The sequence below is a fragment of the Alosa pseudoharengus genome, unplaced genomic scaffold, assembly GCF_046254945.1.
Source record: "Alosa pseudoharengus isolate Yale_2024_CS ecotype anadromous, Long Island Sound unplaced genomic scaffold, YU_APseudo_1.1 YU_APseudo_1.1_scf_4, whole genome shotgun sequence".
Lineage (NCBI taxonomy): Eukaryota > Metazoa > Chordata > Actinopteri > Clupeiformes > Clupeidae > Alosa > Alosa pseudoharengus.
This window is the reverse complement of record NW_027468774.1, coordinates 6916771-6932043: the sequence shown is the minus strand read 5'-3', so window position 1 is coordinate 6932043 and position 15273 is coordinate 6916771. Positions and strand designations below refer to the sequence as shown.

At 43.7% G+C, this 15273-nt stretch overlaps 2 protein-coding genes across 2 annotated transcripts; both read right to left on the bottom strand.

Moving 5' to 3' along the window:
* Nucleotides 1–2602: 2602 nt before the first annotated feature.
* LOC143103294 (keratin, type I cytoskeletal 50 kDa-like) lies at nucleotides 2603–5666 on the bottom strand. Its single transcript, XM_076267108.1, has 7 exons — nucleotides 5172–5666; nucleotides 4665–4747; nucleotides 4236–4392; nucleotides 3863–4024; nucleotides 3616–3741; nucleotides 3174–3394; nucleotides 2603–2855 (listed from the first exon to the last, which is right to left on the bottom strand). Exons 1-7 carry the CDS (start codon nucleotides 5619–5621, stop codon nucleotides 2732–2734), a joined length of 1323 nt encoding a protein of 440 aa, XP_076123223.1. The 5' UTR covers nucleotides 5622–5666; the 3' UTR covers nucleotides 2603–2731.
* A 4102-nt stretch (nucleotides 5667–9768) lies between these two features.
* On the bottom strand, nucleotides 9769–12870 carry LOC143103293 (keratin, type I cytoskeletal 50 kDa-like). Its single transcript, XM_076267107.1, has 7 exons — nucleotides 12338–12870; nucleotides 11831–11913; nucleotides 11402–11558; nucleotides 11029–11190; nucleotides 10782–10907; nucleotides 10340–10560; nucleotides 9769–10021 (listed from the first exon to the last, which is right to left on the bottom strand). The coding sequence occupies exons 1-7, from the start codon at nucleotides 12791–12793 to the stop codon at nucleotides 9898–9900; spliced, it is 1329 nt and encodes a 442-aa protein (XP_076123222.1). The 5' UTR covers nucleotides 12794–12870; the 3' UTR covers nucleotides 9769–9897.
* Between the last annotated feature and the right edge of the window lie 2403 nt (nucleotides 12871–15273).

Sequence of the window (15273 nt, the reverse complement as noted above, 5' to 3'; positions counted from 1 at the left end):
GCCCCCCCCTGGCCCCTGTCAGTCACGGCATATCGGCCTACAGACCAGCCGTAGAGTATGTTTTGGGAGAGTCTGGCAACCTGCAGTGCCTCCTCACCTGCAGACCTTTGGGTCATGGGCCACCGTAAAGGTGGGGCCCATTAGCGGGGTCTAGTGTGGAGGCCCTCATGGTTCCTGGTACCTCACCTCTATAGAGGTTTGACCATCAATCGTCGGGTCGACGATTCAAGAAGCCGGGGTAGAATGTAACAGGACAAGGTCCACGCCCCTTGCTTAACCCAGTAGTGCCATTGCGAGTGGCTCTTTGCATTCGGAGGTGAGCCAATTAGCGTAGGGAAGTGGCTACTTAAATTGTAACTTTTAATTTTGAAGGCTGACGTCACAGCTGCATACTGTTGGTTGTCCACCTGACTCCTGCCTTCACCGCGGGATCCCTTGTGCTCTTTTGGCCTCCTGCTCACTGTGCATGCATCCAGTGACATTCCTGGTAGGTTATCGTGGCATTGCGTGAGTAGTAACGTTTCATAAATGTTATAGGCTAGTATAGCTAACACAAACTTTGGGGGTTTTAGGATTTGCTGTCGGCTGCTGAACATGGGCCTCATAGCCGACCTCAGCTGATTTGGTATGTAATTTTAACCGTCTTCAAAATAATATGTAGCTTGCGTGGGTTTTTAATTGTATCTTTTTCGTGTAACAGAGCTTGCGGTAACACAAGGAGCGGCAACATCAAGGCATCTTGGTTCAAGTTCCGAACGCTGCTGTTTTGTTTTGTCCGCGCCCAAGTTGTGTTAGTCAATTTTAAACATTCCACACGGGAGAACTGTACAACGGACGCTCTCGTCCAGTTTTATTCTGTCTGAAAGTGGCCTTGAACGCCCTGCGTGTTAAGTGTCCATAGAAGCTGTGGTTGCTAAAATGAATGAAAGTTTGTGTTTTTATTGTAAGTTGTCTCCAGAGTGTGAGTACATACGATGTATGGTGTGCATTAGAATTAGTGGCTCATTCGTTGATCTCTCCCTCTCTTGCTGGACAGGAGCTGCAGGCCAATTGGGTGGCGGGCTATCTCGGTGGTGGTGTCCCTTCACTTTTCCTGCTGTGGTGAATCTTGAGTATCTGGTATTGACATGTTCACGTGTGGTGTGTCTTTAGACTCTACTCTGATATACTCTCCAGCCCTGGGTAAGCTTCAGCCCTGTTCCTGGCTCTTCCTACCCTCCATCAGCTGTTAGCCCACTAATCTTTTGCAACACAGTCTGCTGTGTGTGTGTGTGTGTGTGTGTGTGTATTTGTGCATGTGTGATTGTGTATATTGTACATGTGTGTCCAGGCCTTGTAGGCCATTTGTGTCAGTGCCTTAGTGACTAAGGTTCTGACTGTTTGGAGAGAACCCACTCCCTGTATGTTTTAATATTTGTTAATAAAGACAGTTTATTTTTTGGAACCACGCCTCTGGTTTCTGTGACCACGAACCTGTGTTGCCTGGTTGGGCTTCATGTATGAAGTTATAGTCCAATTGATTGAATATTCTGAGGGGCAGGGCCTCAGATGGCGTAGTCGACATTTCTATTAGAGAGCTAACCTACCACTTGCCACACAAAACTGCTCATTATCATACAGTATTGCTCTGTAAATATGTGTTGTGAATAATACATTCATGTTTGGTCTTAAATTAATACTTGTAATGTGGGCAACAGTCTGATTATGGTTTTGGTACAAGTGAATGTATCTGTGCATAGTTGTAGATTAAGAATTAAACTGTAGCATAAAGTTATGATATCCACCTGGGCCACACCCATCCACCTCAGACAACAAAGGCTCTGATGAGTCGGGGGTGGACCAAGTGAATGATAAAAGTGGAGGCTCTGGTCCTCCAGGGCTTCTTCTGTCTTTTTTCCCCATCTTGGGGCTTCTTTTCGCTTCTTCTCTTCCCTCTTCCTCTCCCTCTCTCTCCCCCTCTTCCTCTCTCTCTCTCTGTCTCCCTTTGTCTTTCTCTCTCTCTCTTTCTCTATCTCTGGGTTTGTATTGTTTTATCTGGTGTATCTGTTATCTTTAATTTGTCAAGTTTACCTCTGTGAATTGGTCAAGTTTCCTTTGTTACCATTTGCTACTTTGTTACAGTAGACCATGTGAGTTTACTTGTACATTCAACTGAAGTGATATTGGTTACATTTACCTTTAAGACTTAATGCCTATTAAATTGTTATTTACCTACCAATGGACAACTTCAATTCTTGTAGTGTGCCATGCCATTCTCCTCCATAGCTGATAAACTAGTTACTTGGTAATTGATTGGTGATACAAATTATTAATCAAATGGAGTCAGATTAACGAGTATGTAATAATATCATTGCCATTTAACTCTTCACCCTATTTGTCCACACAAGCTCTTTCAAGTGAGGATATAGATCAACGTCTCTATGCTTCCGAGGCTATATATAGGCCTATATATAATTTATGAGATTCTTACAATTGTTAAATTTCTGTCTCTATCTTTCTGTCTATTTAGTTCTTTCCTTGTTACATTATGCTCGTTTCTGCCGCAAAATATTCAACCAGTTCGTTACCCAACTGATTAGGAATAAAAAACCACCAAACAACATTTTAATACTGAACACCACAGGGCACTTTTTATTGTTTTTTCTCTTTTCTCTCAGGTGTTGTGCTTTGAGAGGCTCTACTTTGTTGGGCTTATTTCCAGTGCTCTGCTGTCGCAGTGTGTTAATGCCTCTCAGTGAGTCGCAGACATGGACTGGGAGGAGCTGGATGAGCTGACCACCTTGCCGTCCACAACCTCCTCCACGATGGTCACCACCTTGCGTGTTGTGGTCGATGAGGACGAGCTGGAGGTAGTGCTAAAGGGCAGACAAACAAATTATGGTTTAGTTTCAAGAGTCAACTGGGCGTTAGAATTACAGGACCGGAGGATTCATTATTGGAGCAGTTCAATTCAAATGAACTTTTGATGTATTTAAAGCAACATTAACAGTGAACATTATCTCAAGTCACTCTGCAGAAACAACACAACTCTTTTCGGTAGTGTAAGTGTTATTCTATCAGTAATAAGAGGGCTTTTTGTGAAAGGGTTTCACAGTTTGTACAACTGACCCATGAACTATAGATTAAATGGACAATCTTGCTAATTTCCCTTGCTCGCGGTCTTTTCCCCTCACCTGACAGCTTCTCCGTCCAGGAGTCTTCTGTACTCGGCGATCTCCATCTCCAGTCTGGTCTTGATGTCCAGGAGCATCTTGTATTCGTAGCCCTGGCGCTCGAGGTCAGCACGCAGCTGTGTGAGCTGTTCCTCCAGGCTGCTCACCTGCATCTGGTAGCCCGAGAGCATGGACGAGTAGCGCGCCTGTGTGTCTGCCAGAGTGCCTTCCAGCGACGCTTTCTGGGGAGAGCAAAAGACAAGAGTGATCAGAGGTTAGCTCAGCTTAGCTGATTAGTGATTTTAGGTACTTTAGAGATTGTGTTTATAATACTTTGACTTGTTGAATGCTGCCTTTTTATTATTGTTTATGAGCATACAAGCAATTTTAAACCACTATCCAAAGCTTGTTGTTACTTCACATGGTAGCTGTTGTATGCTAGCCTATCATCCTAATTGCTTACCATGCTGAGCTGAGACTGAAGCTCAATTTCGAGCCCCTGCAGTGTGCGTTTGACTTCGTTGATTTCCGACCGTGACGTCTGCAGTACCTCTGTGCTGACGGCGACTTCCTTGTTCAGAGCCTCTGTCTGTTTAAACACAGCACGCGTAGCATGTCAGTTACCACATTTAGGCAATTAAAAGATAGTGAACGTATACATTGATATCTTATACTGGATGTTCAGACTAACAGAGTACTATCCGGTCTACCTTGCTCTGGAACCACGATTCCAGCTCTCTGTTGTTCTTGGCGGCGACGGTCTCGTAGTGTTCACGGATCTCGGCCATGACCTTGGACAGGTCCTCCTGTGGTGCGGCATCAACCTCCACGTGAACCTGTCCCGTCATCTGTGCACGCATGGCCAGGAGCTCCTGAGAAGAGAACGAGACAAAAGAGCATTAGTGAGTTACACATACTTATAGGCAGTCATAATATACTGTGATATTCAGGGAACAGTTACATGTTACTGTGGAGGGCGTGCCATTGCCTGTAGAGACCCATAGTTCTAACTGTGTCTCTATGACATGTTCTAACTGTGTCTCTATGACATGTTCTAACTGTGTTTCTATGACATGTTCTCACCTCCTCGTGGTTCTTCTTGAGGAAGATGAGTTCCTCCCTCAGGCCCTCGATCTGCATCTCCAGGTCGGAGCGGGCCATGGTCAGCTCATCCAGGACTCTCCTCAGGTTGGCGATGTCAGCCTCCACTGATTGCCTCATGGCGAGCTCGTTCTCATATCTGATCACAACCAAAACCATAATTTATGAATGGACATGATAAAATCTTGTTATTTGTGTCGTTCATTGTTCAGGAAAAGTCCTCGTATCTGGTCAGGATAAAGACAGAAAAGCCAAAACCTAACAACGTGTGTTGCCATTGTGTGACGTTTAGGATTAACTGATGGAATTTAAGGAATGCAGCTGTTTCTAATTATGCTTTAATTAACCAAACTTGTCCCTTAATCCGGAATGGAATATGGAATTTTAAATATTGGAATATAGAATACTTACTTGACTCTGAAGTCATCAGCAGCGAGCTTGGCGTTGTCAATGCTGAGGTAGATACCTCCATTGACACGGGTGGCATCCTGAATCTGCACAGACGAAAAAGAGAAATCATTAATACAAATGTCTTTGTTTAAGGATTAGAGTTGTTTGACATGCTCAGGGACATTACTCCTGTTGTGCAATAACACAGAGCAGCACATGGGCTCAAGTATATATTGAATATATTTGAATATTCAATGCATTCCATGCATCTAATGATAAACATCATCTTCTTTTGACTATAATAAAGTACACTTGATAACAGCAACGAATGGACTACTCTTTAGTTTAGTCAGCACATATGATTTCATTTCCATTCTAATATTAAACTTTAAGACTAAAAACTATTATTAAAAGTACATTTATTGTAGTGGGCACTTGCATGCATTAACAGACATGTCATGCAGGTTGTTGACTGTATGACACACTAATGTGTGAAACCAAACAGCGGCCACGGACATGCAAACGTACCTTGGCCTGGAGGTCGCTGATGGTGACATGGAAGGCAGTGTAGTCACGGGCAGTGGGGGATGTCTTGCTCTCCAGGAACTTTCTGATCTTCAGCTCCAGCTCGGCGTTGGCCTTCTCTAGGGAGCGCACCTTCTCCAGGTAGGAGGCCAGGCGGTCGTTGAGGTTCTGCATGGTTGCCTTCTCGTTGACGCTCACGCCGTCGGAGAGCTGGAAGCCGTCCCCGTAGCCACCGCCGCCTGCGGAGAAGGAGCTGGACGCGCTAGAGATGCGCACGCCGGACCCTCCTGCACCCCCGTACACGCTGCCGGCACGCATGGCGCTGATGCGGCCGTAGCCGCCACCGCCGCCGCCGCCAACCGAGGACATGGAGAGGCGAGAGCCACCCATGGACCCGCCGGCCCTCATGGAGCCCCCGGAGGAAGAGACGTAGCTACGGCTGGAGTAAGACATGTCTGCCTGTCTGTATGCGTGCAGGTGGGTGTGTGAGAGAGAGCGGCCCTGACTACTGAGAGGAGGGAGTAAGTGGAGAGGGGAAGATTCAGTCTGCCTTTTATAGCCCTGGAGAGGAGGGATGTGGGGTGGAGGTGTGGTATGTGTGTGTGTTGGGGGGGGGGGGTTGTGGGCGGTTGGTTTTGATTATCTAAGAGCTGCAGGGCATGGACACATATAGGGCACAAAGACACACACACACACACACACACACACACACAAACACACACACACACACACACACACACGCACACGCACGCACACGCACACGCACACGCACACACACACAGTGGGCAGCCGTGGCCCACTGGTTAGCACTCTGGACTTGTAACCGGAGGGTTGCCGGTTTGAGCCCCGACCCCGCGGCTGAAGTGCCCTTGAGCAAGGCACCTAACCCCTCACTGCTCCCCGAGCACCGCCGTTGAAGCAGGCAGCTCACTGGGCCGGGATTTGTGTGTGCTTCACCTCACTGTGTTCACTGTGTGCTTCACTAATTCACTGATTAGGTTAAATGCAGAGACCAAATTTCCCTCACGGGATCAAAAAAGTATATATACTTATACTTATACACACACCTTTAGCACAGATTATCACTCATGATCACACCCACACAAAGAATAAAGGCAGGTGTGGCAAGACTCTGTGTAAATCTTGACCAGTCTGACCAGATCTATCTCGGGTATCTCGGGTCAGGTAAATAATGCGAGGAATCTCTAGTCACACAGATCCCTAAGACTGGGCCCCTTCAGGCACAGATGTGTCCCAGACAGCCTATGGGGGAATGAAACAATAATGACTGATCGACCAAAAGTGGACTGAGGGGATAAAATGTAGACAGGCTAGTTTTCAGAGAGGTCCTCCGGGAGGCAGCCATGCAAACAAAGGGGCCCTAAGACTTCCCCTTCCAGAACAACAACTGCTCAGTTGCAGTGCAGATATTGATCTAGGAACGTACATATGTCTGTTTACTTTGACATTATTGTTTAGATGTTAGCTTAACGGGTTAATATACATGTGTGGCAGTAAGGATGCTCTCATATCCTTTGCTTAAACCAGCGTGTTGTTAGTCAGACAGAGTGAAAGGGCCAAAAATCATACAATGTTGTTATTTTTCTCAATGCATTCAATGTCAGAAATCAATATCTCCAGGACCGTATTACATCTTGTGTTTAATGATAGCTTAAATGTTATGCTATTGTTGTAGCTGTAACTCTGTAGCTTAAATGTTGCTTAAATGTTGACAGATACAGTGCTAAATCCTAGGTATAATCTCCTCTGCACTCTAGCTTCAATTTTATTCTACTGCTGTAGCTGTAGCTCTGTAGCTTAAACGTTATTGTTGCTTAAATGTATTGACAGACACAGTGGTAAGTCCTAGATATAATCTCCTCTGCACTGTAGCTTAAATGTTATTCTATTGCTGTAGCTATAGCTATGTTGCTCAACTGTTGTAAGTTGCTTGGATAAACTCATCTGCCAAATGAATAAATGTAAATGTAATGTAAATGTTTAATGACTGTATGGGTAACTTATAAGGTATTAATAATTCAATGTGTTGCAAAATCATTAAAACATGTCTTTCTTAAATGATAATGGTCAAGCTCATAGTTTCAACATGAACAGATGAGCTTTTGCCATCAGGGTTTGTATTGTGTAAGGCACGTCTTTTGCCCAAACCTTATGCATTTCTAAAGAATGCCCTTTTGCATTCAATTTACATGTGTGGATGCCTGTGTTTGATCTGTATTGTCTTAGCTGGCCATGGCCAAAGATCCCAAACACCCGCTCATGCATCAAGTGACCATTTGCTCCTTGTTCTGGCCCCTCTACTGAGAGATAACTCAGTCCTGGGCCTACTTGATGTCTTGTGGTGAGATAGGCCAACCTCATTATCAGTGTTGGGAGGGTTACTTTCAAAATGTATTCCGTTACAGAATACAGAATACATGCCCAAAAATGTAATTTGTAACGTATTCCGTTACGTTACTCAATCTGAGTAACTTATTCTGAATACTTAGATTACTTCCGCATTGAATTGCATTTTATAAGTGTAGGAATGAGGCCATCAAATCCTGCTTTGGCCTACTAAAAAGGCCTATTCTGGTGTGTTTTTCTGTTCCAAATGGCTGAAATGTTAGGCCCACATAGGAGAATGTAAAGCCAACCAAGCTACCTGATACAACTTTAAAATAGCAAGGTGACCACTAAAACTACAGCAGGCGACTTAATTAAAACAAACAAAATAAATAGGCTACTTTAAGGGCGTAGCCAGAAATTATAATTAAGGTGTGCCTGTGAGATTTTTCGGTGGCATCAACCCAGTGAGGGGCGCATATGACAGGTGGAACGCAAATTACCTGTAAAGGTAAACACTATAGGCTATATCAGTGCTCTCAAAATGAACGTGATCGCGTAATGACAATCAAAAACCGCATGTTAAAATATGTTACTCGCAAGAATAATCTTCAGAGGCTGCACCATATAATTCATTTTAAAACGTAAATGTAGATCTAATTAGAAAAAAAAAATAATCCATAAAGCTATTTTAAGTTAGAATAAAAAACTTAGAATGCAGTGCCGATTTTAGAGATTGGTTTTATTGTAGGTCTAAATCAACACGTGAACTAGGCTTTGTTTATTGATTAGCAAACTGTGTAACCGATTGGCCGAAGTAGCTTGAGCTATTAATACTTGGGAGAATATCCTTTGAACAGACATCAGGAACCACGATCAGTGAGGAACAGTAGTTACCTCCACTTACTTTACTCCTATTTGCTGTGCAAACAGTCATTTCAGGGTCTCCATAATGCGTGCTGGCTGCGTTTTGAGGCTAGTGCAAGACGGCGGGGCTTGGATTTAAACATGGAAACAATTTCATCATAGATTGCTTTCAGGAGCTTCTGGGAAATGGAGTTGCCTTAATTTATTTAGAGAGTGAATAAACTTATGAAACAGAGAAGTATCGTCATGTAATCCATTGATTTCAACAATGTAACTCTATTCTAAATACCAACTATTTAACTTGTAACTGTATCAGAATACAGTTAGCCTACTCATAATTTGTATTCTGAATACGTAACGCCGGTACATGTATTCCGTTACTCCCCAACACTGCTCATTATCATACAGTATTGCTCTGTAAATATGTGTTGTGAATAATACATTCATGTTTGGTCTTAAATTAATACTTGTAATGTGGGCAACAGTCTGATTATGGTTTTGGTACAAGTGAATGTATCTGTGCATAGTTGTAGATTAAGAATTAAACTGTAGCATAAAGTTATGATATCCACCTGGGCCACACCCATCCACCTCAGACAACAAAGGCTCTGATGAGTCGGGGGTGGACCAAGTGAATGATAAAAGTGGAGGCTCTGGTCCTCCAGGGCTTCTTCTGTCTTTTTTCCCATCTTGGGGCTTCTTTTCGCTTCTTCTCTTCCCTCTTCCTCTCCCTCTCTCTTCCCCTCTTCCTCTCTCTCTCTGTCTCCCTTTGTCTTTCTCTCTCTCTCTTTCTCTATCTCTGGGTTTGTATTGTTTTATCTGGTGTATCTGTTATCTTTAATTTGTCAAGTTTACCTCTGTGAATTGGTCAAGTTTCCTTTGTTACCATTTGCTACTTTGTTACAGTAGACCATGTGAGTTTACTTGTACATTCAACTGAAGTGATATTGGTTACATTTACCTTTAAGACTTAATGCCTATTAAATTGTTATTTACCTACCAATGGACAACTTCAATTCTTGTAGTGTGCCATGCCATTCTCCTCCATAGCTGATAAACTAGTTACTTGGTAATTGATTGGTGATACAAATTATTAATCAAATGGAGTCAGATTAACGAGTATGTAATAATATCATTGCCATTTAACTCTTCACCCTATTTGTCCACACAAGCTCTTTCAAGTGAGGATATAGCTCAACGTCTCTATGCTTCCGAGGCTATATATAGGCCTATATATAATTTATGAGATTCTTACAATTGTTACATTTCTGTCTCTATCTTTCTGTCTATTTAGTTCTTTCCTTGTTACATTATGCTCGTTTCTGCCGCAAAATATTCAACCAGTTCGTTACCCAACTGATTAGGAATAAAAAACCACCAAACAACATTTTAATACTGAACACCACAGGGCACTTTTTATTGTTTTTTCTCTTTTCTCTCAGGTGTTGTGCTTTGAGAGGCTCTACTTTGTTGGGCTTATTTCCAGTGCTCTGCTGTTGCAGTGTGTTAATGCCTCTCAGTGAGTCGCAGACATGGACTGGGAGGAGCTGGATGAGCTGACCACCTTGCCGTCCACAACCTCCTCCACGATGGTCACCACCTTGCGTGTTGTGGTCGATGAGGACGAGCTGGAGGTAGTGCTAAAGGGCAGACAAACAATTTATGGTTTAGTTTCAAGAGTCAACTGGGCGTTAGAATTACAGGACCGGAGGATTCATTATTGGAGCAGTTCAATTCAAATTAACTTTTGATGTATTTAAAGCAACATTAACAGTGAACATTATCTCAAGTCACTCTGCAGAAACAACACAACTCTTTTCGGTAGTGTAAGTGTTATTCTATCAGTAATAAGAGGGCTTTTTGTGAAAGGGTTTCACAGTTTGTACAACTGACCCATGAACTATAGATTAAATGGACAATCTTGCTAATTTCCCTTGCTCGCGGTCTTTTCCCCTCACCTGACAGCTTCTCCGTCCAGGAGTCTTCTGTACTCGGCGATCTCCATCTCCAGTCTGGTCTTGATGTCCAGGAGCATCTTGTATTCGTAGCCCTGGCGCTCGAGGTCAGCACGCAGCTGTGTGAGCTGTTCCTCCAGGCTGCTCACCTGCATCTGGTAGCCCGAGAGCATGGACGAGTAGCGCGCCTGTGTGTCTGCCAGAGTGCCTTCCAGCGACGCTTTCTGGGGAGAGCAAAAGACAAGAGTGATCAGAGGTTAGCTCAGCTTAGCTGATTAGTGATTTTAGGTACTTTAGAGATTGTGTTTATAATACTTTGACTTGTTGAATGCTGCCTTTTTATTATTGTTTATGAGCATACAAGCAATTTTAAAGCACTATCCAAAGCTTGTTGTTACTTCACATGGTAGCTGTTGTATGCTAGCCTATCATCCTAATTGCTTACCATGCTGAGCTGAGACTGAAGCTCAATTTCGAGCCCCTGCAGTGTGCGTTTGACTTCGTTGATTTCCGACCGTGACGTCTGCAGTACCTCTGTGCTGACGGCGACTTCCTTGTTCAGAGCCTCTGTCTGTTTAAACACAGCACGCGTAGCATGTCAGTTACCACATTTAGGCAATTAAAAGATAGTGAACGTATACATTGATATCTTATACTGGATGTTCAGACTAACAGAGTACTATCCGGTCTACCTTGCTCTGGAACCACGATTCCAGCTCTCTGTTGTTCTTGGCGGCGACGGTCTCGTAGTGTTCACGGATCTCGGCCATGACCTTGGACAGGTCCTCCTGTGGTGCGGCATCAACCTCCACGTGAACCTGTCCCGTCATCTGTGCACGCATGGCCAGGAGCTCCTGAGAAGAGAACGAGACAAAAGAGCATTAGTGAGTTACACATACTTATAGGCAGTCATAATATACTGTGATATTCAGGGAACAGTTACATGTTACTGTGGAGGGCGTGCCATTGCCTGTAGAGACCCATAGTTCTAACTGTGTCTCTATGACATGTTCTAACTGTGTTTCTATGACATGTTCTAACTGTGTTTCTATGACATGTTCTCACCTCCTCGTGGTTCTTCTTGAGGAAGATGAGTTCCTCCCTCAGGCCCTCGATCTGCATCTCCAGGTCGGAGCGGGCCATGGTCAGCTCATCCAGGACTCTCCTCAGGTTGGCGATGTCAGCCTCCACTGATTGCCTCATGGCGAGCTCGTTCTCATATCTGATCACAACCAAAACCATAATTTATGAATGGACATGATAAAATCTTGTTATTTGTGTCGTTCATTGTTCAGGAAAAGTCCTCGTATCTGGTCAGGATAAAGACAGAAAAGCCAAAACCTAACAACGTGTGTTGCCATTGTGTGACGTTTAGGATTAACTGATGGAATTTAAGGAATGCAGCTGTTTCTAATTATGCTTTAATTAACCAAACTTGTCCCTTAATCCGGAATGGAATATGGAATTTTAAATTCTGGAATATAGAATACTTACTTGACTCTGAAGTCATCAGCAGCGAGCTTGGCGTTGTCAATGCTGAGGTAGATACCTCCATTGACACGGGTGGCATCCTGAATCTGCACAGACGAAAAAGAGAAATCATTAATACAAATGTCTTTGTTTAAGGATTAGAGTTGTTTGACATGCTCAGGGACATTACTCCTGTTGTGCAAACACACAGAGCAGCACATGGGCTCAAGTATATATTGAATATATTTGAATATTCAATGCATTCCATGCATCTAATGATAAACATCATCTTCTTTTGACTATAATAAAGTACACTTGATAACAGCAACGAATGGACTACTCTTTAGTTTAGTCAGCACATATGATTTCATTTCCATTCTAATATTAAACTTTAAGACTAAAAACTATTATTAAAAGTACATTTATTGTAGTGGGCACTTGCATGCATTAACAGACATGTCATGCAGGTTGTTGACTGTATGACACACTAATGTGTGAAACCAAACAGCGGCCATGGACATGCAAACGTACCTTGGCCTGGAGGTCGCTGATGGTGACATGGAAGGCAGTGTAGTCACGGGCAGTGGGGGATGTCTTGCTCTCCAGGAACTTTCTGATCTTCAGCTCCAGCTCGGCGTTGGCCTTCTCTAGGGAGCGCACCTTCTCCAGGTAGGAGGCCAGGCGGTCGTTGAGGTTCTGCATGGTTGCCTTCTCGTTGACGCTCACGCCGTCGGAGAGCTGGAAGCCGCCCCCGTAGCCACCGCCACCGCCGCCTGCGGAGAAGGAGCTGGACGCGCTGGAGATGCGCACGCCAGACCCTCCTGCACCCCCGTACACGCTGCCGGCACGCATGGCGCTGATGCGGCCGTAGCCGCCACCGCCGCCGCCGCCACCCGAGGACATGGAGAGGCGAGAGCCACCCATGGACCCGCCGGCCCTCATGGAGCCCCCGGAGGAAGAGACGTAGCTACGGCTGGAGTAAGACATGTCTGCCTGTCTGTATGCGTGCAGGTGGGTGTGTTAGAGAGAGCGGCCCTGACTACTGAGAGGAGGGAGTAAGTGGAGAGGGGAAGATTCAGTCTGCCTTTTATAGCCCTGGAGAGGAGGGATGTGGGGTGGAGGTGTGGTATGTGTGTGTGTTGGGGGGGGGGGTATGTGGGCGGTTGGATTTGATTATCTAAGATAGGAGGAGCTGCAGGGCATGGACACATATAGGGCACAAAGACATACACACTCACTCAAGTGCACACACGCACACATATAGAATAGATCGCACAAAGACACACCCATGCTTTTATCCAGTCAAAGCAAGTAAATACTGGCATATATTGTCACACATACACACACACCTTTAGCACAGATTATCACTCATGATCACACCCACACAAAGAATAAAGGCAGGTGTGGCAAGACTCTGTGTAAATCTTGACCAGTCTGACCAGATCTTTTACACACACACACAGACACACTTACTCTCTCTCTCTCTCTCTCACACACACACACACACATACTTGTTTTACAAGTAGGAAACTACAACCCCAAAGCAGAAAAAGTTGGGACATTGTGTAAAATGTGAATAAAAACAGAATGTAATAATCTGCAAATCTCTTAAACTCATATTTAGTTGCAAAAAGGACACAGACAACATATCAAATGTTGAAAATGACAAATTTGACTATTACATGGAAAATATATGTTAATTTTGAATTTGATACCAGCAACATGTTTCAAAAAAAGTTGGGACGGGGGTAACAAAATGCTGGAAAAGTTGTGTAATGATAAAGAAAACAAAAGGAAGAATGTTTCACAACTAATTAGGGTAACTGGCAACTTCTAAGAGAGCTGGCAGGGTCTCTTAGAAGTAAAGATGTAGGGGTATTCATCACTCTGTGGAAACCTGTGTGCACAAATGATGAAACAATGTCATTTTAATGCTTCTTAACGTGAAATTGTGACATATTTAGTGAGTTCATCATCTACAGCAGGGGTCGGCAAATAGTGGCCCGCGGGCCAATTTTGGCCCGCCATTGATTCTATCTGGCCCGCGAGATGACGTTAATTTGCTGTTGAATGAATATTTTTTTAACCCCATGTTTTTAAAAAGAAAAAAAGGCCTACAGCAATCCCATCAATTTCAAAACATTTATTGAGGTATAGATGATAGTCCTACTAAAGTGACAAAACAGGTGGAACATCCTTGCAGTTATCCATGACGCACAGGTCGGAACGGTATTGGCACGCGAGTGCGCGTAATCTTGTGCAAAAAAAAAACAACAGTGTCCTGTCTCCCTCTTCCAGTGGGCAAGGTCAAAAATAGCCTATGTTTCGTTAAATTAATAGGCTTGGCATTAAGAAATGCAGGCAGGCTCAACACATACCTCTGCTTCCATTCTTCTTTGTAGGTCCTGCATTCTGAATCAATTTTTCTTTTCAAGGCTTTTGACAACGACATTTTGCATCGATAACTAGCATATAGCAATGTTCAGCTAATCATTTACACGTCATCCAAAAGAATAATATTTGTAGCCTACACATTAGTTACGGCAAGTTGCTAGGCAAGTCGCCTGTTTCATGAGAGACGACAGGAGATGCAGCAGGCGGCATAAAAACAGCGCACATAAGCAAATAAACGTTTTTAATGGAATTAAATTACATGCATTTTAAAAGTTAGATGATGTTTATTTTAATATAATATAATAATTAATAATTTAAATAGTAGGCCTATAACCCCCCCCCCCCATTACAAAAGCTATGGCCCGCGATGCCATTGTCTGAAAAAAAATTGGCCCGGGTCCAAACGTAATTGCCGACCCCTGATCTACAGAACATAATATTATTAAAACATTCAGAGAATCCAGATAAATCTTTGCAAACAGGGGAAATAGCTGAAAAGAAAATTGGATGGCCGTGGTCTTTTGGACCTCAGATGGCACTGCATCAACACCAGACCTGTATCCAGACCTGTCATTGTATGGGCTCAGGAAAACCTCTCATAACCATTGTGTATGTGCCCAGTTTGATACTCAATTCAAAAACTGCAGCCAAAATTGTAACAGCTAAAATTGTATTGAGACATGACACAGAAAATACCACCGTCTTATCTGGGCCTGAGCTTGTTTAAAATGGACTGAGGTAACATGGAAAAAGGTCCTGTGGTTAGACCAATCAAAGTTTGCCATTCTTTTTGGAAATCATGGACTCCTCTGGGCTAAAGAGGAGAGGGCCTATCCAAGTACCGGTATCCAACCTATCCAACTTGTTTTAGTGCTCAGTTCGAAACCCAACATCTATGACGGTGTGGAGGAGCATTAATGCCTACAGCATGGGCATCTTGCAAATTTGGCAAAGCACAATCAATTGTGAATGATGTATACAGGTTTTGAGCAACATATACTGCCATCCAGGCAATGTCTTTTTCAGGGACGACCTTGAATATTTCAGGAAAACAATTCCAAAATGAATTCTGC